General features: G+C 44.8%; 2 protein-coding genes and 1 long non-coding RNA gene across 4 annotated transcripts; 1 reads left to right on the top strand and 2 right to left on the bottom strand.

The window, feature by feature from the left end:
- Nucleotides 1–551: 551 nt before the first annotated feature.
- On the bottom strand, nucleotides 552–2,677 carry MYF5 (myogenic factor 5). The gene is made up of 3 exons (XM_065853015.2): nucleotides 1,682–2,677; nucleotides 1,115–1,190; nucleotides 552–986 (listed from the first exon to the last, which is right to left on the bottom strand). Exons 1-3 carry the CDS (start codon nucleotides 2,186–2,188, stop codon nucleotides 793–795), a joined length of 777 nt encoding a protein of 258 aa, XP_065709087.1. The 5' UTR covers nucleotides 2,189–2,677; the 3' UTR covers nucleotides 552–792.
- A 477-nt stretch (nucleotides 2,678–3,154) lies between these two features.
- On the top strand, nucleotides 3,155–9,078 carry LOC136097162 (uncharacterized). The gene is made up of 4 exons (XR_010650754.2): nucleotides 3,155–3,471; nucleotides 7,465–7,634; nucleotides 8,263–8,381; nucleotides 8,711–9,078. It is a non-coding gene; the product is annotated as an uncharacterized lncRNA (long non-coding RNA).
- On the bottom strand, nucleotides 7,628–10,251 carry MYF6 (myogenic factor 6). Of its 2 annotated transcripts, XR_011735906.1 has the most exons (4): nucleotides 9,341–10,251; nucleotides 8,969–9,062; nucleotides 8,551–8,796; nucleotides 7,628–8,131 (listed from the first exon to the last, which is right to left on the bottom strand). XR_011735906.1 is itself a non-coding variant. In XM_065829269.2 (3 exons), the coding sequence occupies exons 1-3, from the start codon at nucleotides 9,857–9,859 to the stop codon at nucleotides 8,678–8,680; spliced, it is 732 nt and encodes a 243-aa protein (XP_065685341.1). In that variant the 5' UTR covers nucleotides 9,860–10,251; the 3' UTR covers nucleotides 8,133–8,677. The 2 variants fall into 2 exon arrangements, 1 of the variants encoding a protein (XP_065685341.1); XM_065829269.2 differs by lacking the exon at nucleotides 7,628–8,131 and having other exon boundaries at nucleotides 8,133–8,796.
- Between the last annotated feature and the right edge of the window lie 16,717 nt (nucleotides 10,252–26,968).

The following is a 26,968-nucleotide window of genomic DNA, read 5'->3' as shown; positions in this document are numbered from 1 at the left end:
CAAAATTCCCCAACAGGGTATCAGAACTAGATCATGCAGTTGTTCTACAGAGAAGAGTCACCATGCAATTTGAGGGCCAAATCCTAAAGCACATGTTTAGTCTTTTTACTCACGGAAAGCAACAAGGCCTTGGGGGCTGGGGGAGAAGGAGGAAAGGAGAAAAATAATAAATAAACAAACAAATAAATAAATAAACAAATGAAGACAACTATGAAATAGTTTTAGTCTCCAAAAACCGAAGGAAACTCTGCCCTTAGCATGGAAGGAATGGAGGGAGAATTTGACCTTCTGCATTTTTGTTCCTCCATGAGCCCTATCTGAATACTCCTCACTCCTGACAGGAGAAACAATCTCCCAGAGCCCGGCCCAGCAAGATACGACATGTCCCCGACATCTCCCGGCCCGTGACCACCGTGGCGAGTCAGGTCCTGAGGGGGCGACTACGTCTGGGCTGAGGCTGACCACAGATGCTGGCGGCCACCTCGCCGCCCGGTCTCGCTGCCCTCCCCAATACGAGGGAATGCACTTAAAGAACCAGCAGACCAGACACCTCTCGTACAGCACGTTTTATTTGCAGCAGGGTTTCCAGGGTGGTGCGTGTGTCCCGAGCCCCGGTGTCTGTCTGCCCCGACGGAAGCCAGGGCCCGGCGGGGCGCTTTGCTCCCAGCCCCGGAGGGAGGCGGTGGGCCGGGCGGCCTCTCCCGCCCGTGAAGCTTTTGCAGGAGGCGGCTGGGCGAGGGAGGCGGCCGCGGAGGTGGCGGAAAGCACGGGATGCCGGTTTCCCCGGGCCCTTCATAGTGCCTGGTAGGTCCGTCGGGGCGGCGGCGTCCCGGGCGTCCCCGGCCCCGAGTCGATGCTGGCGCTGGGCGAGAGGGAGTCGGCGTCGCGGAGGGGCAGCCCCGGCTCCTCCGCCGGGGACAAGCGGTCCACGATGCTGGAGAGACAGTCGAGGCTGGACAGGGCGCTGCTCTGCTCGGCGGCATACCCTGCGGCGGGGGGCGCGGAGGTAACGGCAGCGCGTTACAGCAGGGGCCCGGGCCGCCCTCCCCTAGTGCTGCGGGGAGCAGGGCGGCCCCCCTTCCATCCCCCGCGACTGCCGGTGAGTCGGGCTTACCGTGGGCCATCTCGGAGCAGTAGACGGCGTCGAAGCTGCTGCCTCTCGCCGACCAGACCGGGCTGCCGCAGTCGGCCTGCAAGACAGCGAGGAGCGAGTCCTGGCCCGGCCACCGCCCCCCGGGGCTGCTGGGGCGCTCCCCTCGGAGGGAAAACGCCGTAAACCCGGCGGAGGAGGCCCCGGCGCCCGCTGGGGAGTGGAGCAGCAGCCCCCCCGGCCAGGCTGCCGCTGGACAGTGCCTTCCCCGTCTCCCCACGCCTTATCCTTCTGCTGCGTCGCCCTGAAGTGGGGTTGCGGGAGAGCACCCAGGGGCTGGGGCGCTTGCTGGGTGCCCTCTGGCAGCGTTACCGTCCCCCCATGCATCCCCGGAAAGCCCATGTACATGCTCAATGTTAAATCTGAGAAGGGGCTTGTTCTAACCCAAACCGTCCGCCTTTTGCTGACGTCTGGCTGCATTCGGCCCGTTCCAGACCCATGGGACCGGACCCACAACGTTGGATCGAAGGGAACCTGCCCCCGGGCCTTCCTGGGGTCCCCACAGCCCCATCGCTCCTGCCCCTCTCTTACCATCCCATCGGAGCAGCTGGAAGTGGGGCTGGTCGGTTCAGAGCAACTCTGTCCCGGCAGGTGATAGTAGTTTTCTACCTGTTCCCTCAAGAGTTCCTGGAGACTCTCGATGTATTTGATGGCATTTCTCAGTATCTCTACTTTGGGTAGTCTTTGGTTGGGGTTGGCAGTGGTGCATCTCTTCAGGGTCTCAAACGCCTGGTTCACTTTCTTCAGCCTCCTCCTCTCCCTCATGGTGGCCGCCTTCCGCCGGTCCATTGTGGTGGATTTTCTCTTGCAGGCTTTGCAAGCCCACATGAGGCAGTGGCCGGCCTGGTGGTGGCCGGTGGGAGCTCGGACATGCTCCTCTTCGTCAGGGCAGACGGGCTCGGGGGGTTCGTGGGTGCCGAAGGCAGGCAGGTCCCTGGGCTCGAAATCCTCGGGGAACTCTCCCTCCGGGGAGGAGAGGCAGGAGCTGTCATAGAAGAGCTCGGAGGGGGAGAACTGGCAGCTGTCCATCACCTCCATCCCTGCAGCGGAGGCGTCGACGTGGAGCGGCAGCCACCGGCTCTCGGCAGCTCTCTGGGGCAATTTCCTCAGTAATTAGCGCCCTGAGACGAAGTGTCCTTTGGCTGATGCGGGGGGCCCTTATATATACATGTAAAGGGAGGCTGGTCCACAGCGGCCAGTCTTTATTAGCATATCCCACCACATCCCCTGCCGGGGGCTGTCTGGGCAAGCCCCCTCCAGTCCCCAGGGAACAATTTGCCCCGCATCGCTTCGTTGGAGAGCGGTGAACTGGGCACTCCTCTAACGAACGATCTCCCCAGACCTGGTTGCGACATCTCCGAAGTTTAAACCAGCTTGCGATTTTGGTATGGGAAAAGAAGGAGCGGCACTGGACGCGTATGAACTGCTGACATTTCCTACAAAGCCGTTCCTCGTCCCTGTGTTCCCATGTCCCATCACACGCTGCAGCGAGAGGGACACTGGCTCTCCCCAGGGGAGAATTAACGTAAAGGTGCGTGTCCCCTCCCTCCCCCAGTGTCTACTTGCGTATCTTTATTCCCACAGCCCGCGGTCCAGGTCTAACCTGGAACAATTTACCCCTCTTTTCAGAGCCAAGATTTGTTCATTTAACTTAGGGAGCGCTTTGTCCTGTAAGTAAAGTTGTGTCATCAACCGTTACAATTTACAAACAGGAGGACAAAACCGCGCAGCTACGTGCTGTCGGATCGGGTCACAAGGAAAAGTATTCACAAAAGAAAAGTGTACGTGTTTGCTCCGAGACAAATCCCCTTCCCATTCTTTCTCCTACTCGTGTGACCTAGTGCTGTTAGAGACACAACAGTCGAGCAGTGCCTTGGGCTTGCTAATTTTCTGCTTTCAGGCAAACTTGTACCGTTACAGATGCGTCCCAGCTGCCAGTGCAACAAACCCCTCCTGGAAGTGTAAAATTTCTAACCCCGCAATCCCTAAGTAACTTTACACAAGTCGGGGACAAAAGCTTTGCAGAGCTCCAGCCACAGCAGTAGCTGAGAGGAGCGGTGCAAGGGTCATTAGAGTGGTAATGAAGCCATTTAACAGGCATTTGCTAACGCGCAGGAATCCTTTGGTTTCATCCAGGTGGCTTTTGTAGTTGAGGAAAATATTATGAGAAGGCAAAGGAAACCTTCCCTACCTGGGAATAAAATTATGTGACCTAGGTTAACTCAATCGGAGAGCAAGTGACCCAGCGGCGGTTCAAACGTTACGGAGCCGGTCCGTGTGCCCAGGAAAAAGGCGTCTTCAATTAGGCTCTTCAGGAAGAGGTAATGCGGAGGGCATGGCGAGCCGGTTGTCTCAAGGAGCCGCTCTTCAAGTGAGCAAGGCGGGTAGGGAACATCTCCTTAGAGAGGTGTCTTGCACAAGTGCACACCGCTGGAAAGTTCCGATCCGGGAGCTGGAGCTAAGGCTGGGGAGAACCCAGATGCGCCTTGCCCCCCATCCTTCCAACTCTAAAAATTTTCCTAAAAAACCCCAAACAAACAAACAAAAACCACCAGACATGCACACACCCTTCTTCCTACGGGGACATGCATAAATATCTAAAGGCTGGGGAAAGCTGCATCTGCACCGTTTCGATTTATTTGCGGCCATAAAGCGGGGTAGCCTCCTTTGAAATGAATACTGTAGGAAAAGCAGAGAGCTGATAAAGGAGTAAAGTTACAGAAAGGGGAAAACTCAGAATTTCAAGCTTCTACTGCTCCGAGGTGCAGGTTGCTGTTTAGTTGGGCCGCATCTGAAATAGGGCAGTTCCCTGTTGTTTTCCTAAGAAACCGTCGGTCAGAAAGGGTTTTGCTCGGCAGTATCTTGAACTCTTCACTGGGCTGTGGCATGTGCGCACACACACACAATTTGATTACCACGTTTGCTCTGGCTAAAATAGACCTGTTTACAGATTTATGCTTTGTGCACAAATAAACTTGATCTTTAAAGTGCCGGTTGCAGTTCTGATCACCTTTCAGCGGTTTCTCTCCAAGCATGCACCGTGGATCTCCCGGTGCACAATGCCAACTCCTTCTGGCGTGCAGAGCTTTAGCTGGCAGCTTTAACTCCTAATCTAGCGGGGCTGGGGTTGTTAAGAAATATGCCTTTCCCCAAAAGTATTTGAGGACACAGGAAAATCTGTTTCTTTTTTTCCTTGAATATTTTGGGAGAAGGGGAAGAAAGGATGGAACAGCCTGTCACTCAGGAAGAAAAAAGTCTGTAATCGGTATCCCCTAAGAGCCCCTAGCTCCTCCGGTAAAGTGATCTCAAAACAAATTTGCAAAAGTGCAGTAGGCGAGCAGAACTGAAGAAAGGGGAGAGAAAACACAAACTACAAGGCTGGCTAATGAGGCTGCTCGGGGCGGGGGTGGACGAGGGAGGGGGGATAGTACTGTATTTCAGGAGTCGGGAGGCTCAAGCCCGGAAAGCGGGAACAGTCCTAGCACCAGACACTGTCTGTGCCTGGGGATGGGCAGGGAGAAAATGGTGAACGTGTTAGGATCTCTTTAAATGATTGTTTCTCACCCCAGCTCTGCCTGCTCCGCAACAATTGCCGTGCCGCGCCTATATCTGGAGCGATGATTTCGAGGTCCCTTCCAATCCCTAACATTCTGTGATTCTTTGATTCAGTCCCATGTGAGGACCGTTTCCAGAGTGTGCAATCTTTTTCCAGGCCCCATGACTTTCTATTTAAACAAAGAAAATCCGACCAAAATCATAAGTCATCGGTCCGGGGGGTGAGAGGTGTTTGGGACCCACCTGAACGGTCCCGTCGTGCCCGCCCCTGCTTAGCGCCCTCGGGGCGCACCCACACTTCTCCAAAGCGCTCCGTGGTTCCCCGGCCTCGTCGGAGTAAATTCCCGGGCCCCGGTGCCGAAGAGCAAGCGGTAGACAGAGAGTTTTTAGGGGTGTATTTTATTTAATGGTGCCTGCGGGGACGGAGCCGGCCGACACAAGGGAAACCGCAGCCGATTTCGCCCGCTGCCTCTCCCCTCCGGCGGTCGGTGGGTGCCGGCGGCCGCCCCGGCAGCAAAACTGTTTCCCAGTTGGGCTGTTGTGGCCCGGGCGCTTCCAGCCGTGTGAGAAACGTTTGGTTCCCCTCAGCGCTGGGAACCGTACGCACCTAAGTAAACACATTAGTACCTGCCAGGGGGATTTGTATAGAAGACAGCTGAAGAAGGCATTGGCCTCTGCTGGCACTCTGGGACTCCCAGGAGAGATCAAAGAGACACGAGGGGGTTTTTAGCAGCCTTGAGACTGGGAAAAGTTGCTAGTTCCTGCTATCGGAGGGACGTCCCAGTGAGCACATGGTTCAATTATTCAACCTCCTCCCTCTCTTGCCCCCCTGCTCCCATTTCCCAGCTCATTCTCCAGTGAAACGTGGAAGCTCTGGAAAAATCGTATGGGTTCCCCAAGGCAGCAGCCATCGAAGCAGGAATTTTCCCCGTGGAAATATCTGTTGGGTCGACGCCTGCCTGCCTTGCCTTCCACCTAAGAAAACAGAGCACGCTGCCGGCTGCCCGCCTCCTTCTCCGAGTAGCGGGCCGTTTCACGGAGGAAAATACAGGCGCACAATAAAAAAAAAAAAAAAAAAAAGGGCTTTAAACACACCTCGTTTCGGAGGGGAGCGGCGACGAGGCAGCGGCACTGAAGATACCCTCTCTCCCCCACCCGTGGCTGCCCGGCCCCGCAGCACCTGGGGCGGGTGACGGTGTGGAGCTGCCCCGGGGGGAGCGAGCAGGTGGCTCCCTGGCGAAGCGGAGGCGAGGGAGGCCGATGTTCGCCACGGGCTTTCTGGCAGCAGAGCTTCGGCCCGCGTCCCTCGCGTTAAATAAATGGCAGAGGGAAGGAGGGAGCAGGAGGGGGCACTTGCATTCGTGTAAAAACTTCGACGACTTTGTGCGTGGCCCCTCCGGAAAAAGACTTAATTAAATCACAAACCTCATGTCTTTACCCAGTTATTACCCTTTGATTTTGTGATTCCAGGGCCCTGTTTGCTTTAGCTTGGGGCTTAAGTAAAGATTATCGTTATTAATATCAAACACAAACATTTTAATTGCAAACACACTGAGGACCTTCACTGGGAAGCCCGGCATGTCAACCGCAGCCGCGGGGGTCACAGAGAGTATCTTCGGGAGGTATTTTCTTTATTTAATGAAAAAAAGGCCTCCTTTAGGCAAACTTAGTCCAAACAATCTCTCAAGTTACCCTGGTGCTGGAGGAGACCCTGCCGTGCGGGTCCTACCGGGCGGACGGGTTAATGCTGGGCTAAGGGCAAACCTGAGAGTGGGGTGTTGGCGTGACACTGCGGTTTCGGGGCTGCTTTAACACCGCTCATGCCCCGCTGCGGAAAGTGGGTCCTACGGAGCTTCGTTTGGTCGGTGCTGCATCGGGCATATCAAGTGCGTGTACCCCTTCTCTCTGACCCGGTGGGGATCGAAAGGAATTGGTTAAGGAATGCGGCGAGCTGCGAACCCGATCTGACGTACTATATTGCTGATCAGTTCCCTTCGCTACAGAAGCAAACTATGACATCTTCGCTCTTTGACCAGAAATAGACATTACATGCGAGAACCCATGCTCCCCGAAGCGCGGCTTTCTGAAGAGCCCGAGCGTTCCCTGAGGGGAAGGGTTTTCTTGAAAGGAGAAAAGTGGGGGAAACTGTCGTATCACTACGTGCCCACCACACTGTGCCGCCGCAATTCCTCCTTACAACAGAGATCAATCAGAGCGAGTACTTAACTGGATTAAAAGCCAGGCTGGCCGCGGTGGCACAAAAAGGGAGAAAGGAGAGCACGGCGGTGGCAGAGCCGGCTCTCGGAGCAGGTCTCTTTCTAAAGCTTCCCCTTCAGACGGACGCACCCGCGCCCGAGCCGGCCGGGAAGGGGGAGACCTTTCAGAAACGTGGCTGTGACCTTTCAAAAAACAAAAACAAAATATAAATCAAGGGTTAAGGCTGACGGGAAGAGCGCCCACGGGCAGAGTTGAAGTAGCGTCCCTTTGCTTTTGTCAACTCTCCGGCGAGCCCCGTGTGTGTGCAGGGCAGAGTGTGCAGTTTCCTGGTGGTCGCCCCTTCCCGGGGAATAAACAATCTGTTAAAAACCGTAACGTTCTGACTGTGAGCAGCCCCGCTCCACCATCCTCAGAGAGGCCGTGTTTTTTCACATCACTGAGTGAAAGGCTTCATATGTTGTTAAAGACACCCACGCCCCCCAACCCGTTTTCGGCAGCTTAACTCTTTCCTCCCTGAGGGAACCCATTCTCTCCTCTCTCAGGCTCAAGGAAGTCAAGGGGAGTTATCTTTCCTGGGAAGAAATCTCAGCTCCCAGTCCCCAAGTGCACGGGCTCCTGTCAGAACCTGTCGCTGCCCCGTTAGGGTAGCAGGCCCATCGATTTAGCCGCAGACAAGGTCTGAGTTCAAGTCCTCCGGTGCCGAGACGAAAAGGTGAGACGTGCTGGGAGGGGGACCGGAGGGCGGCTCTTTGCGCTTCACCTTTCTAAGCTCACCCCCCATGTGCAGGACAAGGCCGAAGAGACAGTCCGGCCACGCAGGTGGCACTGCCGCACATTTTGGGGAGCAGTACCGCTCTCCAGGGGCGGACGCTCCTCCCGCAAGCACGACGGGGAAACGGGCCGCGGAGCTGCGGGAGGCCGGACAAGCTGCGGGTCCTGATAGGGCACCCACCCGTGCCTGCCCGGCCTCCCCGGGAGCGGATCGGGGAGGCGGGTAATTAACCCCGCGGGTGCGGTCCTAGATAAGGAGAGACGCTCTTTAGGGAAGAAAACGAAGGAAAAAAAAATGTCCCGAGTGCTGCCTCCCTGTCACCACGGGTCGTGTCTCGGCCACACGTCTGACTCCTCCGAGCTTGATCTCGCTGAAGTCGGTGGCGAGTTTTAACTCCGGGATCGGGTTATTACTGAATTACGAGGGGGGGAGAAACACTGTAACACAAAGAGCTTTATTTTAGAATCCAAGAAACCCGTCTGTTCTTATATACAATATCACATTCCACCATTTAAATATATATTTGTTATGTTTACAAAAGAAAAGACAGTACTAAAATTATTTACAGGAACGAAATGAGGCGGGAACCGTTTAAATACGACTAACACGAAACGCAATCAACAGCTTCACTCAGACAGGAATGAACTTTCCGGTGAATCTCAGACAAAGCCGATCACCGGTACACAGGTAAGTATATTAAATTAAAAAAAAAAAAAAGAGAGACGTGGTCTATGCAACACAATTTAAAGAAAACAAAATTCGGGGGGGGGGGGGGCGCGGGGGAAGGAGTAAAGAAAAAAGAGGAAGGTCTGTTTGACTCAAGTCAGTGACAGCCATTTTCTGTGGGGTAGTGTACCTTGACTCGACCTTAACAAGGCCGCTGCCTGGGCTTTCCACTGCGTTAATTTGCTTCATTACTTAGTTTAGAGCGAAAGGGGTGGGGGCTCCATCTCCGTTAAGTATACTACCAAGGGCAATCGGGTTCATTTCTCCACCACTTCCTCCACGCTGGGCAGTTTGGGCTCGTCGGAAGAAATACTGTCCACTATGGAGGAGAGACAGCGGAGGCTGCTGGAGGCCGACGACTCGACGATGGAGCCTCCTGCTTCAACAAGAGAAAAGGGATTACAAGAGCAGACCCTTCCTCCTCGCAGGGTTCGCGGGTGAGAGGCCGTGAGGGCGAGGGAAGGGCGACCGGCAGCGGCGGGTGAGCCCGGCCCGGCGGCGGCCGCTCCGCCGCGCACACGCAGGACGGCGGCCGCGATGCGAGTTACCTTCCTTGGGGCTGCCGACTCCAAGGGCTCGGGAATGGTCAGAAACGCTTTGCCAGTCGGAGCTGCAGGTGCTCAGGAAGTCTGAACCGGGGATCTGCGGGACATACACACGGGGGTGAGGAGGGGAGGGGGGGGACACACGGGGTGAAGAGGGGGGTTAGTAAGATGGACCGCGACTCCCCAGTATGGTCCCCAGCTCCCCGTTGGAGGCCCGGGGAGCTCGGACGTTTCTCCAGGAGTCCCCTCCGCGCCCGCCAGCCTGCCCGGCCGCCGCAGAGGTCGTGCCGAGGAGGAGCGGACGGGACGGGACGGGCGCGGCGGTTTCGGCGCTGGGTGCCAGGCCAGCGCGGGGACTGAGGCGGTAGCGCTTACATTTCCCTGCTTGGGGCTGAAGCTGAAGGGGTCCCCCCCGATCTCCTGCATTTTCTCCTGCTGATCCAGCCTGTGCAAGAGGTCCTGCAGCCGCTCGATGTAGCTGATGGCGCTCCTCAGGATCTCCACCTTGGGCAGCCTCTGGTTGGGGTTCGCCACAGTCCGCCTTTTCAGAGCCTCGAAAGCTTCGTTTATCTTCTTCAGTCTCCTCCTTTCCCGCAGGGTGGCTGCTTTCCGTCTGTCCGTGGGGGCCGACTTTCTCTTGCAAGTTTTACAAGCCCAGATCAAACACTGGCCGGGGCAGTGAGGGGGTTGTAGTCCCGGGGGTGCCAGCACATGCTCCTCTCCACTGCTGTCACTGCTGGCTTCTGGCGGCATTTGGTCCTGACAGGGGGACAAGGTGCCATCGCTGCCTGGGTACAGTGGGGATCCCTCTGCCATCTCCAGCTGCTGTAGGGCTCCATTCTCCCCGTCCAAGTAGAAGAAATAGGAACCAGTTTCAAAAAGGTCCATCATCATGCTGTCCCTTGGCCTCTCTGCCTGCTGGAGTTGGGTGGCAGGCTCAAAAACACCCCGAGGAGCAACCCAGATGGAATTTAATTAGTGCAGTGACATAAGTCCCCCCTGCTTTATATAGGAGCTGCTGAAACCCTATCCAACTTTTAGCTGTCGCGCTGCATCACCCTCCAAAACTGATTCCAGCCAGTCTCCTGGGCGCTGTCCTGAGGACATCTCCTATTTAGAAGGAGGAGGGGAGGCCCGAGGAGAGGGAGGTAAATGGAAAAAAAAAAAAAAGTGAAACAAAAAATAAATTTACAACCTGACTTTTCCCCTCCCCCCCACAAATCCCGTAAGCTCAGGGTGCAGCAAAAGGATGTGAGGTGGGGGTTTGGGTGCTGCATCAGGGCACAGCAGGCAGCCCTGTCCCCACTGCGGAGCCCATGGGGGCACGACTGGAGGACAAAGGCGCAGGACTTCACACGGAGCCCTCCGCCAGCCCATCCCTCACACCCCCAGTGCACGCTCCTTGCCCTGCTGCTAAGTATAGATCTATAAGGAGAGGTTTCAAAGGCAGCCATCACTCTCCAAATAGACGGGTTAATATTTTTGGAAGAAGCCCCTGCTGTTTCCCCCCACCCCCCTACCCCTCCTCTCTTGAAGCATGCCATTCCTGTGACCCAAGCCACCCTGGCCAGCTCAAGGTTAGGAGCCAAGCTCACTGTTCCTCCACACATAGGGAAGGTTGCCAAGGCAGAGCCTTGCTGAGGTGCTGAAGCACCCTCGGTTATTTCACCTCAGCTTAGTCTTTTAATCTGACCTTTCCCACGTTGCCTGTGAGGCAACAGAAGTGATTTCAGGTGACTGGGTTACAGTCTGACAGCACTATCCAGGCAACCCCGTCCCTGATGGTGTTTAGGGCAAGCAAAACCCAGGCATATGGTGTAACTGCTATTTAATCCCTTAGGGGGATTGGACTAGATGATCTTTCGAGGTCCCTTCCAATCCCAAACATACTGTGATACTGTGATACCTGGCAAGGTATGTAGAGCTTCCTAGCCCCTGAGACAGAAATGGAGCTTGTGAGCACTCTCTTTTAGTGTATACTGTAATGTCATATCACATCTAGGCTTCTCTTACATCAAGAAATAGAAGGTGTGGAAAAGCAGACTGTTTGCCTCTTTCTCTGGACTGCTGTGTGTTCCTTAAATCCCATGTAATTTCTCTCTGGTTATGAAAAAATACCTATATGTGTGTATGCATATATATGTGTCCATAGCTGTAGACACACACACAAAAAGGTATGCGTATTTTTGTGGATAACTATATTGCTCTCTGCGGATATATGCGTGTATACGCATATATATGTGCGTGCTTTATCATAGAAACTCACCATAATATATGAGGAGTGTATGAAGACCCCTGGAATACCACAATATCTCTCAAATGTAGCATCTAACTTCATTCTTTCTGAAGGGAACCATGGCATTTTTGTCCATTTCTTAAGAGCTACAATGAAATTGATAATTGACTTGACCGTTTCTCCAAGACCAATTGCAAAGCAATTTTTCAGAGCACAAAGTTCTTACGAAATAGTTGTGATTTTGTTTTGACCAAATCAGTGCTGTTGGAATGGATCTCCTTTCTGCTTTAATAAGGCAGAACAATATCTAGTTTTGGATGAGACAGATAAATTCAGACTGTTCTCAGTGAAACTAATTTTGTTATTAGTATTCCAGCACTGAGGATTTTTTTCCTCTTCAGATTTAAGGAAAGGTAGTCTTGCAGTTAAGGACCGGAACATAAGACACAGTTTCTCAGTTTTCATGCTCTGCAACTTGCTTTCTGTTTGACCTTTGACCAGTCACTTAATTTCCCTGTGATTTAATTTTCTACCTTTAAAAACTGATATAATGTTGACTGTTACCCATCCCTTGTGTTTCTCATGTAATTTGCTGGCTCTCCAGGGAGGAGCCATCTCTTAGCACTACATGCTTTGGAGTCCCACAGGGATGTTTGTCCCATACCACTAGCAATGGTAGTAATAAAAAATGAAAATTTTAAAAAATGAAAGAAAAAAACATAAGTCTGCTGATTGTTTAAAGCATTTTCACATCTATTACAGCAATTTTTTCTTTTAATCTTTAGTTTCTCCACTGCTATTCTGGGAGTGTTTGGAACAAGACAGAGACAAGACCAGTCTACTGGTGGAGTACACAAATGAAAATTTAGTTTAAAGGAGAAATATCATTACCAAACTGCTGTTGCTGTTTCAAGGGTTTTAACTGGATTTAGGGAGCTGGAAGACTGGAATTTTAGGAGCTAGATGCCCTTCTGCAGTCAACAGATTTTTATTTTTTTTTTTTAATGGGAAACAGAATAAGAAGTAGTTTCTTTCTAGCACAGACCTGGTTCCTCACAGTAATGTGGGCACAACATAGTTAGCCCTTTATTGAGCAAGGCTTCTATCAAATATAACTGAATTTTAATTTGAATGAAGTTGCCCAATTCCCCATCATGTGAGCAACTTGAATTTTGCTGCAGCCATGACACCGCATTTCCCGTTCCAGCTACTTGATGAACATAACACAGCTAGCAAGCAACCCTAATGTAATTGAACAAAATTTCCTTGATGTTCTCCATTGCAAAAGTGGATCAAGTGGACAATTCACAAGCTGGTTCTGGTCTTTTTTCCTCTTCATGCCTTGCATTCCAGATCATGTTAGATATAAGCACAAAGACATGAGAGACAGTAAAACATGTGAACGAGAACAATTGAGCATGGATTTGGAAGGGGGATCACTGCTCAGCTCCGCTTGTCACTTAGTTGGCTTGATAGCCCCTTACAGGAAAACACTCAGTCTGTGAAGCCAGTTCTTTATTCAATTGTTATTGCTTCCACCAGAATACTGTTGTACTCCACTGAAAATGTACTTTCACTATATTTACACAAGTAAAATGTGAGATGTAATGTATTTCACCGGTCTACAAGATCTGTTATCTTACCACAGAAGTATTTCATTAAGTCAATGGGTGATAAGTTCAGTAAGTGGTCAGGATGATCCAAATCCAAGAAAGATACATTGCATTTTAAGTCACAGTTGACTCCAGAACTTTGATTCTTCCATATTCACTTTTCCACTCTGAAAGGGCATGTAGGTGAAAGTGAAATTTTCAGCCTGTCTTTGTTATAGGCCTATTCTGCTTGCACAATATGCCTCTTGATTTGAGAGATGGTTAGACATCTTGGCTACCAGGCAATGATTCTTGAGTTGCTTCTTACAGATTTTGGGAGTGCAGTTTGTCAGTGTAGGCCCAGCTGTGGACATGCTGGCGTTCTCAGAATTAGTTTGCACTTCGGATATGGAAATTTTTCTGTTCACATTCTCCTTTATTCTCCTTCCTTATCTTTTACATTCATGTTAAACAGGATATACCTTAGCAGAAACTTTCCCTTTCAACCTTCTTTTATTAATACACAATGATGTTCTTCCACCTTTATTTCTGTCTTTCTCAAAAAGTTTATATTCTTTAAAACTTGTGTTTTACAAAGTTTCTGAAACATTTGACTTCATGTCTTCTGCTGATATTTCTAGCATGTCCATTTCTTTTTAACTGTAACAGTAACACCTCATTTTTGAATTTTAGCATTTTTCGTCCAATTTCTCAACAGAAAAAAAATGATACACCGTTCTCATTGTAGTCTCAAGGCAACCACTTAAAGTACCTTTTTACTACAGAAAAAGTCTAGGGTCTTACTCCTGTCTTGTTTTCTGTCAATTCCAATTCACACAGAAGACCATCTCACCTGAGTTTGGTAGCATGTTCAGGTCAAGGTAGGTGACACGTCTGGTGATATATGATAGCATCTATGTTTTGTTGTCGCTTGTAACCTGTATATTACATAGTTAGGATACCAGTCTGAGATATTACAGGGTTAATCGTCTGCCATTCCTCCTGGTGTGTCAAGAGGGACACTCAAATACTCACCCAGAATGTGCTTGTTTTCTAATTTTAATTTGTCAGGAATGCCCTTGTAGAGCAAATCTCTGAATAGTCACCACTTATTGCACTTTTGATACAGAGTGCTTTCAGAGTATGTCATCTGAGTTCTGTTCAGGTGAAACTAATCTGGAAGACACCCTGAAAGGTGAAGTGTATTCTTCCACCCTGCCAGTATGTACAGATCTGGTCCTGAGGCACCTGTACTATCTGTCAATGTATTCTTAGTCACAGTTCACTGTGAAGAACTAGAAAAAACCTTGACATGTTGCTGCACTGTGAGATTTGCTGCTTAAATAGTATATTATGCCAAGGATTCCAAAAACTAAGAAGGATGAGACACTGCATCTCTCCTTTTCCCTGAGGAGGAAATTTTAAGCAGATAGAAAGGACTGAGATATCTTTACTTTATAAGGATGTTTGAAATATCTGAGAGATGTGAAAACTGTAAGCAGAAAGTTGGTGCACAAAAGATAGATAATCTGGTAAAGCAAATTTATCTGCCCCTGAATCTATAGTTTATTACAGAAATGTTTGGTGAACAAAGATTAAAGGCTTACTATGAGTTTTCTTGAAAGTCCGTGCAGTGGAGACTACACAGGGGACCAGTTTTTTCTTATGCTGATGATGACCTACAGGAAATTTCAGCAAAATAACTCTACTGACATTCATGGAAGTATAATTCCTGCTACTGGAGTAAAGCATATGGAACTTCACGGCTTGTGGTATGTAGGAGTACTTCATTATCTCTTCATGCCTTACAATGTCTGAATTTCAGAATTTCTGAATTTCACTTTGATTCACTTGATTTTCATCTATATATGTTGTTAGACTATCAGCTGACTTTTGCTTACCTAAACTCTGTTGTTTACTTGATCCTATTCAAATTCTGCTGGTCCAAGAAAGTGGCATTATTTGCATGACCACATTGTCACATGCACTCTCACTTGGGATACTGGAGCTGTCTAGAGGAGGTGTATGTACTGTTCATGCCAGTGCTTGTGTGTACGTCCGTGCCATTTCAGAGGATTTAAAAGTGTGTGGGAGCAATCATCCCTCAAATGCAAGTTTGGCAAGTGGAGCAGTGAATGGTGTAATCTTAATGTATGCTCTGGATCTGGGAAGTTAGAAATGTACAACTTCGTATAATTTTACAGTTTTTTTAGGAGAAGATTTTAAAATTCTTAGTCAGATCTTAGCTGTGTCTCTGTTCCAAATTATTACTGTTTTTCTTTGATTGGATATGGACTTTAGTGTTCATATCAGTTACAGTCCTGTTAGTATCTGAGAGGTGCAACCTTGCTAACTAAACAGACTTCTCTAGTTCAATATGGTAAGGTAGGATTTCATTACAGCTCTCATGTTGGGCAGTTATGAGACGCAGTTCTAAATGGCAGATGCTTTAATGCCTATGTCAGGGTCTACAGTGACAAATAGTCACCACTGCACAAACACATTTATTTTACTACAAGACGTTTTCCTGCAGAGGAGGGAATGCCAATCAGAAACTGGAGGCCCATTGTGCTGCTGCTGGCCAGGACAAGCATTTTCCATGGTTCTATATCCACAAGCAGGAATGTCTTGCAGGAAGAAAAATAGTAATAATGACAGATGTCTTCTACTTGTCTTTAGGCAAAAAACTGGGAACATGACATGTGACATGTGCACATGACACATCATGTGTTATATAATGATATTTTTGCCATCAGGTTTTTTGTAATTACATTAAAGTTAATTTTTGCAGTCATACACTTACTTGTCTGTTTACGTTATAAACTGTTGGAAGTATATAGTGCATTTTCACACTACATAGTTTCAGAACATGATGACTGTGACATCTAAACCTAATCTCAGTTGAAAGGGCAATAGTCAAGCCATAGTTTCTGCTACTAATTAAAACAAACATTCATTTTAATTCTTCAAGTGAAACAAACAAGAAGGTGTGTGTAGAGCTAGTTTTTCCATCCAATGCTCAGGTTAATCACATCCCTGCTTTCCATAGACAGAAAGAGAGTTTAGTGCTCAGACTACGGAAAAATGACAGCTTAGTTTTCTGGGGCTCACAGGAATTTTTGCAGAGCCATGGATTATCATGGAAAACTGGGCTCAGAAGTGGAAACTGTGAGGATACAGTGGAAGTAATGGATGTAGATAGTGCCCTCCTCTTCAGTAATATAGGGATTGTTTAAAACAGCACATCAAAAACCTGTGAAATGTTTATGCCAAATGATCACTTCTTGTACGTAAGTTGTATTCAACTGTTTCATCATTCATTGCCAAATATTCTTCTGATTTCCTGGTGTCAGGTCTCTGACATGCAGGCTTGCCAGCTTAATGAGCCATTTAATTATAGATACATAGCATTGGATGATTAAGATAAAGTTAATAAGCTGTAGTCAAATGTAGGCATTACTCGCTTTTATTTCCTGGTGCTCCATTAATTCAGTCCTCAATTATTCCATGCACATGTGGATTTGAAATGCATAAATAGCTGAAAGGGAATCTCTTGAGATGTTACTATTTCCAAAATGTAACTACATTACCAAAAGTTGTGCAATCTTTTAATATCTCTATAGAATTCCCCCTTCCTCATGAGACTTTATGTATTTTCTCTGTTGTTTATAGTTTCAAACTTTGTTCATTATGTTTTCAGTATTATTCTGCCTTTGTGGACAATCAATTTAGCTCATAATTTGGAAGAAATGTTGATTTTTCCATAATTTGTACTTTGCACTTTTTACATTATTTGCAGTTCGGGGTTTTGTTCTCCATGTGTTATCGTTACCTCTTGCTTTCCACATCTTACCTTGCTCTTAATTGAACAAATAAAGCTTGTGTCATGTACTTTGGTACGGTTTGCTTGAGACCCTTTGGATGGCATGCCATTAATATTTTGATAATATGTGGTAAATACAGAACATTGTTTTTGTCCTGTCACATTTTCTGCTTTAGCTATGTCCTAAGTGTTCTTCAAGTTCTTCCTTAGGCACAAAAATTATCTTTGCTGAGTCTGTCTCAGCTTTGAAAAGCATGTCCACACCATCTTAATTTCCATAAATATGTTCCTGACTGATTTGAATGTAATGTTCACAACATGTACTTTGGGTAGTCTGATACGTGACTGTTCCCTTTCCAAGCATTGGTCAGATTCCTTTCTCTGTGTAGCTTTTCACAAGTCTTTTGATTGCTGTATATCCATAATCCTTGGGCTTCACTGGGCTCTAATGCACAAAAGCAAAAGAAAAAACGAAACAAGAAAATAGGTTTGTATATTTTGTATATTTATTAACAACATTTCCTATTTTCTCCCACTCTAGCAAGAAAGAAAAAGTTTTCACAGATCTGCCTAGCCTTATCCCTTAAGAATATGCTGATCTTCAAGTGTTTTCATTATCCTTTTAACTTCTTACCATTACCACTTGGGTGGGACTGGTACACTAGTTGGTGTATTTTCAGGGCCCCTTTGCAACATTTAATGGTCTCCTGCATCTGCTGTCTTCTTCTAATAATTGAAAGACAAATGTACTTCTATCCCTCCCTGGTGATAACCTCGTCAGTTGTCCACCTGGAAAAGTTCTTAAAGTTTTATCTTCCATCAAATATATTGTCAAGGTGACAGAAATTATTTGCCATGCTGGTGCCCACCCAGTCTGTCATCTGTATTTTCTGAGAAAGGCCAATATCGGATGCTTCAGTGGAAGATACAGGATGATCTGGAGAGGTTTCAACAGAGAAGATTCTTCCTCATCCCTTCAGTTACAGTGCTGTGAGCCCTCAAACATTACAGCTTGAATCACCTTCAAACTTAAAAAAGAAATTCTTTATAATGTATCTGGGACTAAAGAAAATGTCAATATAGAATCCCCAGGTATATTATCTACATGGGCTTTCAAGAGGAAAATAGCTGCTGCTTTTAGAAAACAAGCCATCGAGAGAAGGTCTTCCGGAAATAAATTTGCTCTGTATTAAATAGCAATAATGACCTTGAATCCAACATATATTAGATCCTGTTGTTATTGGAACCCGTTGCACAGCTGCAAAACTGTTTTAGGCTGTGAAGGTCATTCTGTTATGCAGCTATGTGTCATTTAAGGTACATGCTTGTCAATAAGGTTGGTTACCTGTGATCTGTCAGTGCAAGAAATAACAGCAGTCCATCTTCTACTCCTTCACCTCTCTGTTGTGTTCGCTTCACATAATTTTGCTTAATAACTTCTTCATGTTTATATACTAAGACTTCATTTGCTTTGGGATTTCTGAAAGCTCAAAAATATATTCTTTAAAGTACAATGGGATTTAGATTTTTAACATGGTCTCTTGAACGTGCCGTGAGTATGTGGCACAAAGAAAATCTGCAGATTTGTTGTGAGATTTTTGAACTAAAGAAATGGCTCTCACTGCTATTTCTGTACCATGTTAAAACACCCCTGTGATGTTCCAAAAGTACAAAGGAGCCTTATGGTTATCCTAAAAGAGAACATGATATTTCTGAAGGTATGGAAAGAACCTTGGCCGAGTTGACATTCTTCCTTCCCTGTGCAATTCGTCTGGCACATAGGACACAAGGCTGGAATGAAAAGGAGGCAGTATTCAAAAGCTCTGTATGACAAAATGGATCTCACCCTTCTTATCATAGTCAGATTTCACAAAACTATGCTCAAAAAATGCCTGTATGTCATTTTTCACCAGACCAATCTGCACAACATTTCAGAGAAAGTGTGTAAACTAAAAGATTGCCAGATGCTCACTCTGTCTGCAAAAATAATAACAAATAAGGCTTCAGCGGAATTGATGTAAGTGCATGGATTCTTGGAGAAACTGGACAAATTATGTTTTTTGGGGGGAAATTATTTTATAATTAAGCATTGGGGAAAAGTTTTTAAAAAAGAAACACAATCTATTCTGATTAGATAAAGAATCCCTGGAAGAGCGATCTTAGATCTGTATTCTGAAACTGATAACTGGAAAACATATAGCTATGTTTAGACTTAGAGAAAATAGTGAGAAAATATTTTTGTTGTGAAGTGTGAAACAGCTGGCTTATAACAGAATCTGTTGACCTGCAGTGTCATTATCTGTGAACAACATTTGTATATTACAGTAGGCTAATAGAAAGGTTTGTCTGGAAGTGCTAAGCATTACAAGTACTTTGAATTATTATTGATTACTATATAATAACTGAAAAAATAGAACAGACAGAACAAATTGTACACCAGCAGTTCCTAGATAAACTCCAAGCTCCAAATAACAAACAGCCAAGTTTATTTTGATGGTTCCATACATAGCAGCCTGGTCATGAACTTTTCAATGGGAGCTTCTAAAAGCTTGCTGTTTAAGTGAGGTTACTAGTTATAGATTATGAATGTCATTTTATGACAATACACTTTATTGTAAAAATTTGTGTTGAAACTATCGTCTTCAGCTTGAGACAGCATATAGTGGAACAGCACTAACTTCAGTAATGTCTGCAGGTGGTTTCTGAGACTGGATGGTATATGGAAAGGTGAGTTCAGAGCACAACGTTTGCCTGTTCATGTAGCTGCACCTTATCTTTCTTTTCCTTCAGAAATGGTTACTTGCAGCTATTTTAATTAGCAAGTTGCAAATTCTGAAGCCAAGGTAGTGAGAGCAGTTGTGCTTGCAGCAGGGAGGCACAAGTCTAATTGTGAATTGCGTTCATCTTGCATTCGCAGTGCTGTTGTCAGTAAACCATGTCTGGTTTTGAGGAATCGTGATCTGTTGAATTAAATAAAATAAATGAAAGACAGAACCTGTATTTCAGAACCGAGTATCAGTCAGGAAACTACTACAGGAAAAGAAGGAACCAAACTGAACTGGTTATCATAATCAGGAAAATGACCACCACTGACAAAGTCATCAGCAGAAACACTGAAAAAAATTAACACATTAATGTTCACGAGACAATACAAAGTCGTCCAAATTTCTGCTTTGCCTGTGGAGGACAGTATCAGTATTTTTCTATTATATATCAATTTAAAGATTCCGAGTGGTTCCTACAGAGTCAGTTGAGCCCACTCAACAGTATGATTCAGAATCATCTAGCAAATATTCTTATCCACAAGCATCAAACAAGTATTTAAAAATAGGATAAAGAAGCGGTGTCATATTTAGAAGGTACGCAAGGGAGTATATAAAGGCTCTGAAATGTTTACAAGAATGATCATTAGCAGCAACATGGGTAAGACAGAAGTTGTGTCCAATGCTGATTGTCCATGAAGACTCAACCTTTTCTTTTTGCACTTTTCAAGCTGTAAAGTCTGCATGATCTACTAACCTTCAACATCATTAAGATAAAGAAACCAGCATTATGAGAAACCATAGGTAAACTTTTTCTACAGTTCCTTCCAGGGAAATTGTCAGTATTATGAGAGAATTAGGAATCAGTATCCAAAGTATCAGTGTCAATAGTGAAGACTGCCAACTAATTAGTAACTCATTAATAACTAATTAATTGAAAATGCTTTTGGAGAAGAGATCTCTCTGAAGGTTCTGGATCATCAGTGTTGCTCCATTTGGATCCAAAAGTCATGTCAATTTGGAGAAAGACTTTGTATACATACACATTTTGTCTTGAGTCAGCTTGAGTATTTAAGGGAACAAGGAGTTATTAAGTGATCACACAATTTGCACCATCTTTATGAAGTGAGTCATTCATTATAGAATCTGAAAGGCAGTGTACAAGCACACTCAAGCAGCATCAGTGCCTCGTGGATGCTTATAATCAGCTGTCTTTCCAGGTAGAGGATGTGCCTTTGCAGAGTTTGATTTTACATGGGCAGCAACAACAATTTATAAACAATAAAGAGTCTGCAGATGCTCAGATTATCACCTCTCATTGGGGAACTTTCTCAGTCAAGAATCTTAAGGTTGTTGTTTCCATGGCTCCAGGAATTTTGTAGCACTTCACATAAACTATTTTTCAGAATTCCAACTGTTCAGTACTGTGATTATATCCTGATGCTGGGTTTAATTAGCAGTGAACTTGCTGAACATTTTTGGGGAAGTTTTAAGTTGCTCGTAAAGTTGCGTATCTGATGTTAGAGGAGAAAATACAAGACTGCACAAAAGTAATGTCACTTTCTTGAGATGAATGACATTCTCTGATAGAAGATAAATATGTGCTCAGCGTCCCTGAACTGAAATTAAATATGATCAACAGAGAAACTGCCTGAAGTGATCAAATGATTTTTTTTCTTCACCAATGTGAACTATCTAGCAGAAAATAAATTGTAATTGTGTTTTTATTTCTGAAAAAAGTTACTGAGTCCTCTTAGTTACACACAGCACATTTTAGAATTGCCTGTGTGCATACAGAGACCAACAGTCATGCCTGCAACTCAAACTGACACTATTACAAAGAGAGTTGTAAATAGGACTAACATTAGTCAAGTTACTTAATGTAACTCCTCAAGAGCCCCAAAATTTCTCAGTAAAACATGATCTAGAATGATCTTCTCAACTGTACCAGGCTCTTGCAAGGAATTAGCTTTCTCACTACGACAGCCTTTGGGTTGAAATAGCTTGAGATTATTTTAATCACAAAAATCTGATGTAGTAACATGAATGCTTCATAATTTGCTTGCAACTTAATATCATCAGACAACAGAATTGAGTTATGTCTGATGAGTCCAAGTTATACCAACAGCTTTTTTATTTGAGCTGTCATTGCACACTGCTGATCCCAACAAGCAGTCATGCCAAATCATGGTGAAGACAACCAGAAATGCACTACAGGTATTCTTGAAAGAGATTGTGTGATAAGATTTGTCAAATTATCCTTAATAGCACTCCTTGTCCAGTTTACTAGCATCAGTTCAGAAAGATGGCATCTTAGTACAGATCTTTCTCGTCTTAACTTCGTCATATTTGAGGCAACGTGGTACTAACATGAACAGATTTGATTAATCTCAGCCTTCCTTATGTTTGTTTCTGCCACAAGAATAGATAGAAACTACTGAGCTCAACCAACTGGCTTCCTTCAACAATTATCAGAGTCATCAGACCCAGCTCATATATATTCTATGTCCATCATCCACACATCATGTGGTCCTTGACACAGTAATCTTACAGAAGTAGTTAATGGATCAGTGTAAGTGACTCTTCTAACTTTTAAGGCAATCGAATAAAAGTCACATATAAGAAATACACAATATGTGAGAAACTTCCTGCTAGGTCACCACATCTACCAGAATGTTCCAACTATTTAGAAAGTGCATATGAGTCTGGCCAAATCTAGTAAACCATTCCCTTTGTACTTCCCCAGTATCAAGAACTGTCTCATCAGGGATGTCGTGGGGCACATCCCTGCCTAGTTCTGTTAGTATCTATTTATGGACATGTTGCCCATTAATTTATCCCTTTCTGAGCATTTTATAACTTCTTGTATCTGATAATACTTACAGGATCAGATCCCAAAGGACAGGCCAGAGAAGGGAAACCTAGATAGATAATCCTTCTTGGACTAACCATGAGAAGTATCTCAGAGCTGCCATGAGACATCAGGACAGAAGTGTTCAGAACACACATTCTATACTGGACCTTGAACACAACTTAGCCAGAAGAATTCAGGTTGCAGTTCAAGAATTACCAGAATGTCACTCTTCTTGATGAGACTGTATCTACTTCTTAGTGAAACCACAAGATAAATGGCAATCTTGACAGAACAAGACCCTGAGTAACCTGATCAAACTTTGAAGCTGGCTCCAGGCTAGATGTCCTCCACAGGTCCTTTCCAGCCTAAATTATTCTAATATTCTTTTCTAAATTTAAGGAAGAACAGTCATGAACAAGATAGGGGGAAAAAAAAAGGATGTCAGAACTGAGGCTGGGTACTAAGAAAGAACTAAGAAAGGATAACATAGACATGTTAGGACAAAATCAGAAAGGCAAAGGACAAAGCAAAAAATCACTACCAAAAGACATAAAAACTTAAAAGAAACTTTCAATAAGTATTGCAATAGCAAGAGAACTAAGGGAGCCTGAATAAAGAGAAAGCCACTCACAGATGATGCTGTGCTTAATGCCTCTGTCAATTCAAATTACAATTAAAAGATGGTGTGCATTTAGCTGTATAACAAAATTATTAGCACTAGTAACAAAAGGAGAAGGAGTCAGGATGGGACAGGAAAACCAAGAGGTAAAATAACTGGATTAATTTACATGTTAAAACTGGTTTGGCCTCAATATGTTTAGACAATGGGCTCAAGTGATGTCAGTGGCATTTCCTGATATCTTTGGGTATTCAGAGGGGATGAGTGAGATTGCAGAAGAGTATAAATGGGCAAATGTAATGCATATTCTAAAACAGAAGGAAAGAGGGACTTGTAGATGAGGAGTTCAACCTAAGTTTCTGTGAAAATACTGGAAAATGATACAATACTTGTGTGCACCTGGAAGAACACAAGGGGGTGAATAATGCCAGCATGGAATAGTCTTGTTCCTTTTCAAAAATCTTCAAGAATAAGCTGTGCCAAATCAATTTACTGTCCTGCCAGAACAGGAGTACAATTCTTGTGGTTGTGGGATAAGCAGAAGTCATTTACTTGATTTTAATGAAGTTTTTTATACAGATTCACATGAAATCCTCAAATTAATACTAGGAAAATGAAACTCCTATGTTTATTCAACTGCTTGGAAACTCATCAAAGATGAACTCTCAAATGAGGGACTTCCCAGAAGGGCTCTGGGAACTCAATGTTTAAGTTAGTAACTCAGATGATGGAATAGAGAACATGGTTAATCAAGTTTGCAAATATCACAGAGATGACATGAATTATCAGCTTGTTGGAGGACGTGCTTAGATTTCAAACACTGAGACGTATAAGAAATATAGTCTTTAATAGGTTTCGATTTGATGAGGACAAGGTTAGCACTTAGACAAGCTGAATCAACTGCAGAAATATAGGTTGATTAACTAAGTAGTTGGTAATTCTAGCAAAGAATTAAACTGATGGTTCTAGTGAATCATAAGATGAACATATGTCATGCTGTTGAGATAAAAAACACACATGCCACTAGGATACAGAAGGAGAAAGGAGGCACACAAGGTAGTCCTTCCATCTCATTCTAGGCTGATAAGACTAAGTTGCATTTCCATGCCCATTTTTAGGCACTTAACAGCATCTCAAAACAGATACAGTGGGTACAACTAGAGGAAGCACAGAATGCTAACAGGAATGATGTGAGGCTTAGAAACCTTGTCTCAGTAGGTGTTTCAAGAGAAAGTGCTGGCAGTGATCAAGCAAATAGTAAACAATTGCTGCAAAGAGGAAGAGAATAAACTGATGCTGGTGATTCTGTGGATAAAAAAAATCCATATGCAATTAGTTCTAACAATGCAGATTTAGGTAAGTTTCCTGATGGAAGGAAAAAACATCAGATCGCCTTAGCGGCAGAGCAGCAGTTATATAAACCTCTGCCAGGAGTGATGTAGGTTTCAAGCAAAATGTGACACACTATGGGACTTCCTAAGCTTCCTTTTTTAACCTTATTTTGCTATGAATCATGTTGTCATTGTTCCCTATTAGGAAATAATTCTACTTTGTTTGGGATAACTGAGGAGAATTAAGGATGGACAAAGAAAGGCAGTCTAGATATCAGAGCTCTCACAGGGAGGAACAAGATCCAAACAGGCTTCTTTAATTTCTTTAATACTGTACTTGGGAGTATGAACAGCTGCCTTCCACATTTCGTGAGAGACCCTGCCCCCCTCAGGCTACATCCCTTTCTGAATGAATATTTGAATATTCTTGAAAGTGACACTACTGGGGTAAGACAGCACACGTAGTTCCCTGGCAGCCTTAGCCCAGGGATCAACATATTTGCCTGAGATGTGGTAAACAAGGATAAACAGATCCCTGTTCTGAGTCAAGCAGAGGATGAAAGTAAATCAGTTTCTCCTCTGTGTTATCTGAGTGCTTAAAATACACACCTAGAGATTTACTCATGGAATCTTTTTAGAAGGGGAGATCAGAATTGACTATTCCAATTGAATTAGACAACAATTAAATCATAATTGGAAGATAATTCCCTCAGAAGAGGGTATGACAGTCATGGAGCTGTGGGGCCATGTACACTTTGCCACTTTTTATCTGCATTGTCAGTCCTTGTTGTCTCCTAAGTCCCATTTGTAATTTCTGAGAGTGCTTTTCTTAAGTGGCTGTTTTTCTACATGCTTTGAGTTTGAGCACTTATTTGTCAGCTAAGGATTCTGCAGTACGGCAGGATGTCCAAGAATTGAGCACTGTAACACTTAAATGTCCTTGAAATTCTCTAACACAAGCAAACCTCTATTTTATGTCATTACTCCTTTCTCAATACCTCTTTGTGATCTTCAGACCAAAAAAAAAAAAAAAAAAAAAAACCGAAAAAAAAGGCAAAACCTCCCCTTCACACACAAAAGGGTTCCATGGAATACGGGGTGAATTGTAATCTGTCTGCTCTGCATACTGAAAACTTCCTGTGCCCAAGAGCCATAAGTGTTTCTAATACCCAGAGAAGCAGGAGAAGAGCAGACATTTGGAAAGGCTCACATGCAGGAGATGGCACTGGTTATCCTATGATCTCATTATGAAACAGGACTGGGCTGAGTGTCTGGGCTATTTTGATGCTGTTGGCCTCAATAGCTTCCACTGGCTCACTTCCTCCCAGAGTCAGGGGTTTGGATTACCCAGCGATGCCAGCAGACCCTCACTGCCAGTCATGGGATATTTCTTTGGCATGAAATCTGTATTTGAATTGTGTGTGAGAGCTGTGTGCAACACAAGGCAAGTCTCTGCTGAAATATAAAGCCCACAATTACTTTAGCAGTCCTTCTTGTGAGAAGCATACATAGCTCTTCTACAGTATATACTCCCTCTTGATTTCCTAAATGTGATTGGAAATATTCTATGGAGATCATAAAGAATTTCTTTAAAATAGTCATAGAAAATATTGCTTCATTTGATTTGTGAGCTCTTCTTACAAATGAAACCACAAGGGCTTTCTCACAGATTTGATTCTTTGGGAAGATTAACTTTTAACCAAACTTCATCAAAATGTTGAGCTCTGACTTACATTTGGGATTTATTTTTCAGACTAAAGTAAAAGACATTGTATGATGTTGAATATCAGTGGAATATAGTATTTCTATATTTAATTAATACACTATTCTTTTTTCCTAATCATTTTAATACATGCTGAGTCAAACACATTGTTTACAATGGATTTTTGTTAAGTACAAGGATCTTTTCATACAAATATTGGCTCTATTAACATGGTTTCTTCAAGCTCATGTCTAAGTTCTAAATCCTTCTGGAACTGAAACCGACTGTCCATTTGGACACTTGTTCATTAGCTTTCTCTCAATGGAAGCATTCTCCTCTTTTCAGCTGTTGTAGCAATTTTATATTTCACAAAGTCTCCTTACAAGACCCTGCTGAACTTTTTTCTTGGTTTTGGAGAACTAGATAATGTCAGCCTAAAGTATTTCACAGCTCCATTAGAGCAACTTGTCACTTGTTCCAGTGCACATTCAAACAAGGAAAGCTTCAATCTGACCCCTTGCAAGGTTCTTTGTTTGTGTTTGGGTTTTTTTGTTTGTTTGTTTGTTGTTTTTTTTTTTTTTTTTAAATCAGAATCAATGACTTCTGTAGATCAAGACTTAATGGTCATGACAACATTAATCCAAGTCCTGCTTCCCTTTATTAACCTGAAGCACACCAGTCACACCTGACCTGACTGATTTATATGTGCCTTTACTTTCAAGAGCTTCAGTATCTGCTTGTGCCTGCATGTGTGATAAAGGATGTGTGGATGTGGTGTATCAGTGATCAAAAATTAGAAAAAGTTTTGTCATCTTAATTCTTGTCAATTTTTCTGTTATTCCAGGCACAGAGCCAAGAGATTTTTTTGCCCAAAAACTGAATAAGAAGGAAGATGCCTTTTGTGACAAGCACCTTATTGTGCTCCTGGAATGCTCATTCGGAACCTTTCTGTAAAGATGAGGTTCATTGTCTTCAAATGCTCTGTTAGTTGATGTCCTCCATATAGAGAGCCACTGCCTACCACTAGTTCTTTATTGTCAAGATGAGAAAACTGAAGGGATGCAAAACATGAGCGCTGTGTGCC

Source organism: Patagioenas fasciata, chromosome 1 (assembly GCF_037038585.1).
Source record: "Patagioenas fasciata isolate bPatFas1 chromosome 1, bPatFas1.hap1, whole genome shotgun sequence".
Taxonomy (NCBI): domain Eukaryota; kingdom Metazoa; phylum Chordata; class Aves; order Columbiformes; family Columbidae; genus Patagioenas; species Patagioenas fasciata.
Note: the sequence above shows the minus strand (reverse complement) of the source record. Positions and strands in the feature narration are given on the sequence as shown.

Bases quoted from the DNA above. Each gene is read 5' to 3' on its own strand.
- MYF5 (XM_065853015.2), bottom strand. From the start codon at position 2,188: ATGGAGGTGATGGACAGCTGCCAGTTCTCCCCCTCCGAGCTCTTCTAT. The intron at 1,191-1,681 runs GTAAGAGAGGGG...GCTGTCTTGCAG, and splicing joins CCAGCTGCTCCGATGGGATG to GCCGACTGCGGCAGCCCGGT. The intron at 987-1,114 runs GTAAGCCCGACT...CCCCCGCCGCAG, and splicing joins CTGCTCCGAGATGGCCCACG to GGTATGCCGCCGAGCAGAGC.
- MYF6 (XM_065829269.2), bottom strand. From the start codon at position 9,859: ATGATGATGGACCTTTTTGAAACTGGTTCCTATTTCTTCTACTTGGAC. The intron at 9,063-9,340 runs GTAAGCGCTACC...TATGTCCCGCAG, and splicing joins TCAGCCCCAAGCAGGGAAAT to ATCCCCGGTTCAGACTTCCT. The intron at 8,797-8,968 runs GTAACTCGCATC...TTGTTGAAGCAG, and splicing joins AGTCGGCAGCCCCAAGGAAG to GAGGCTCCATCGTCGAGTCG.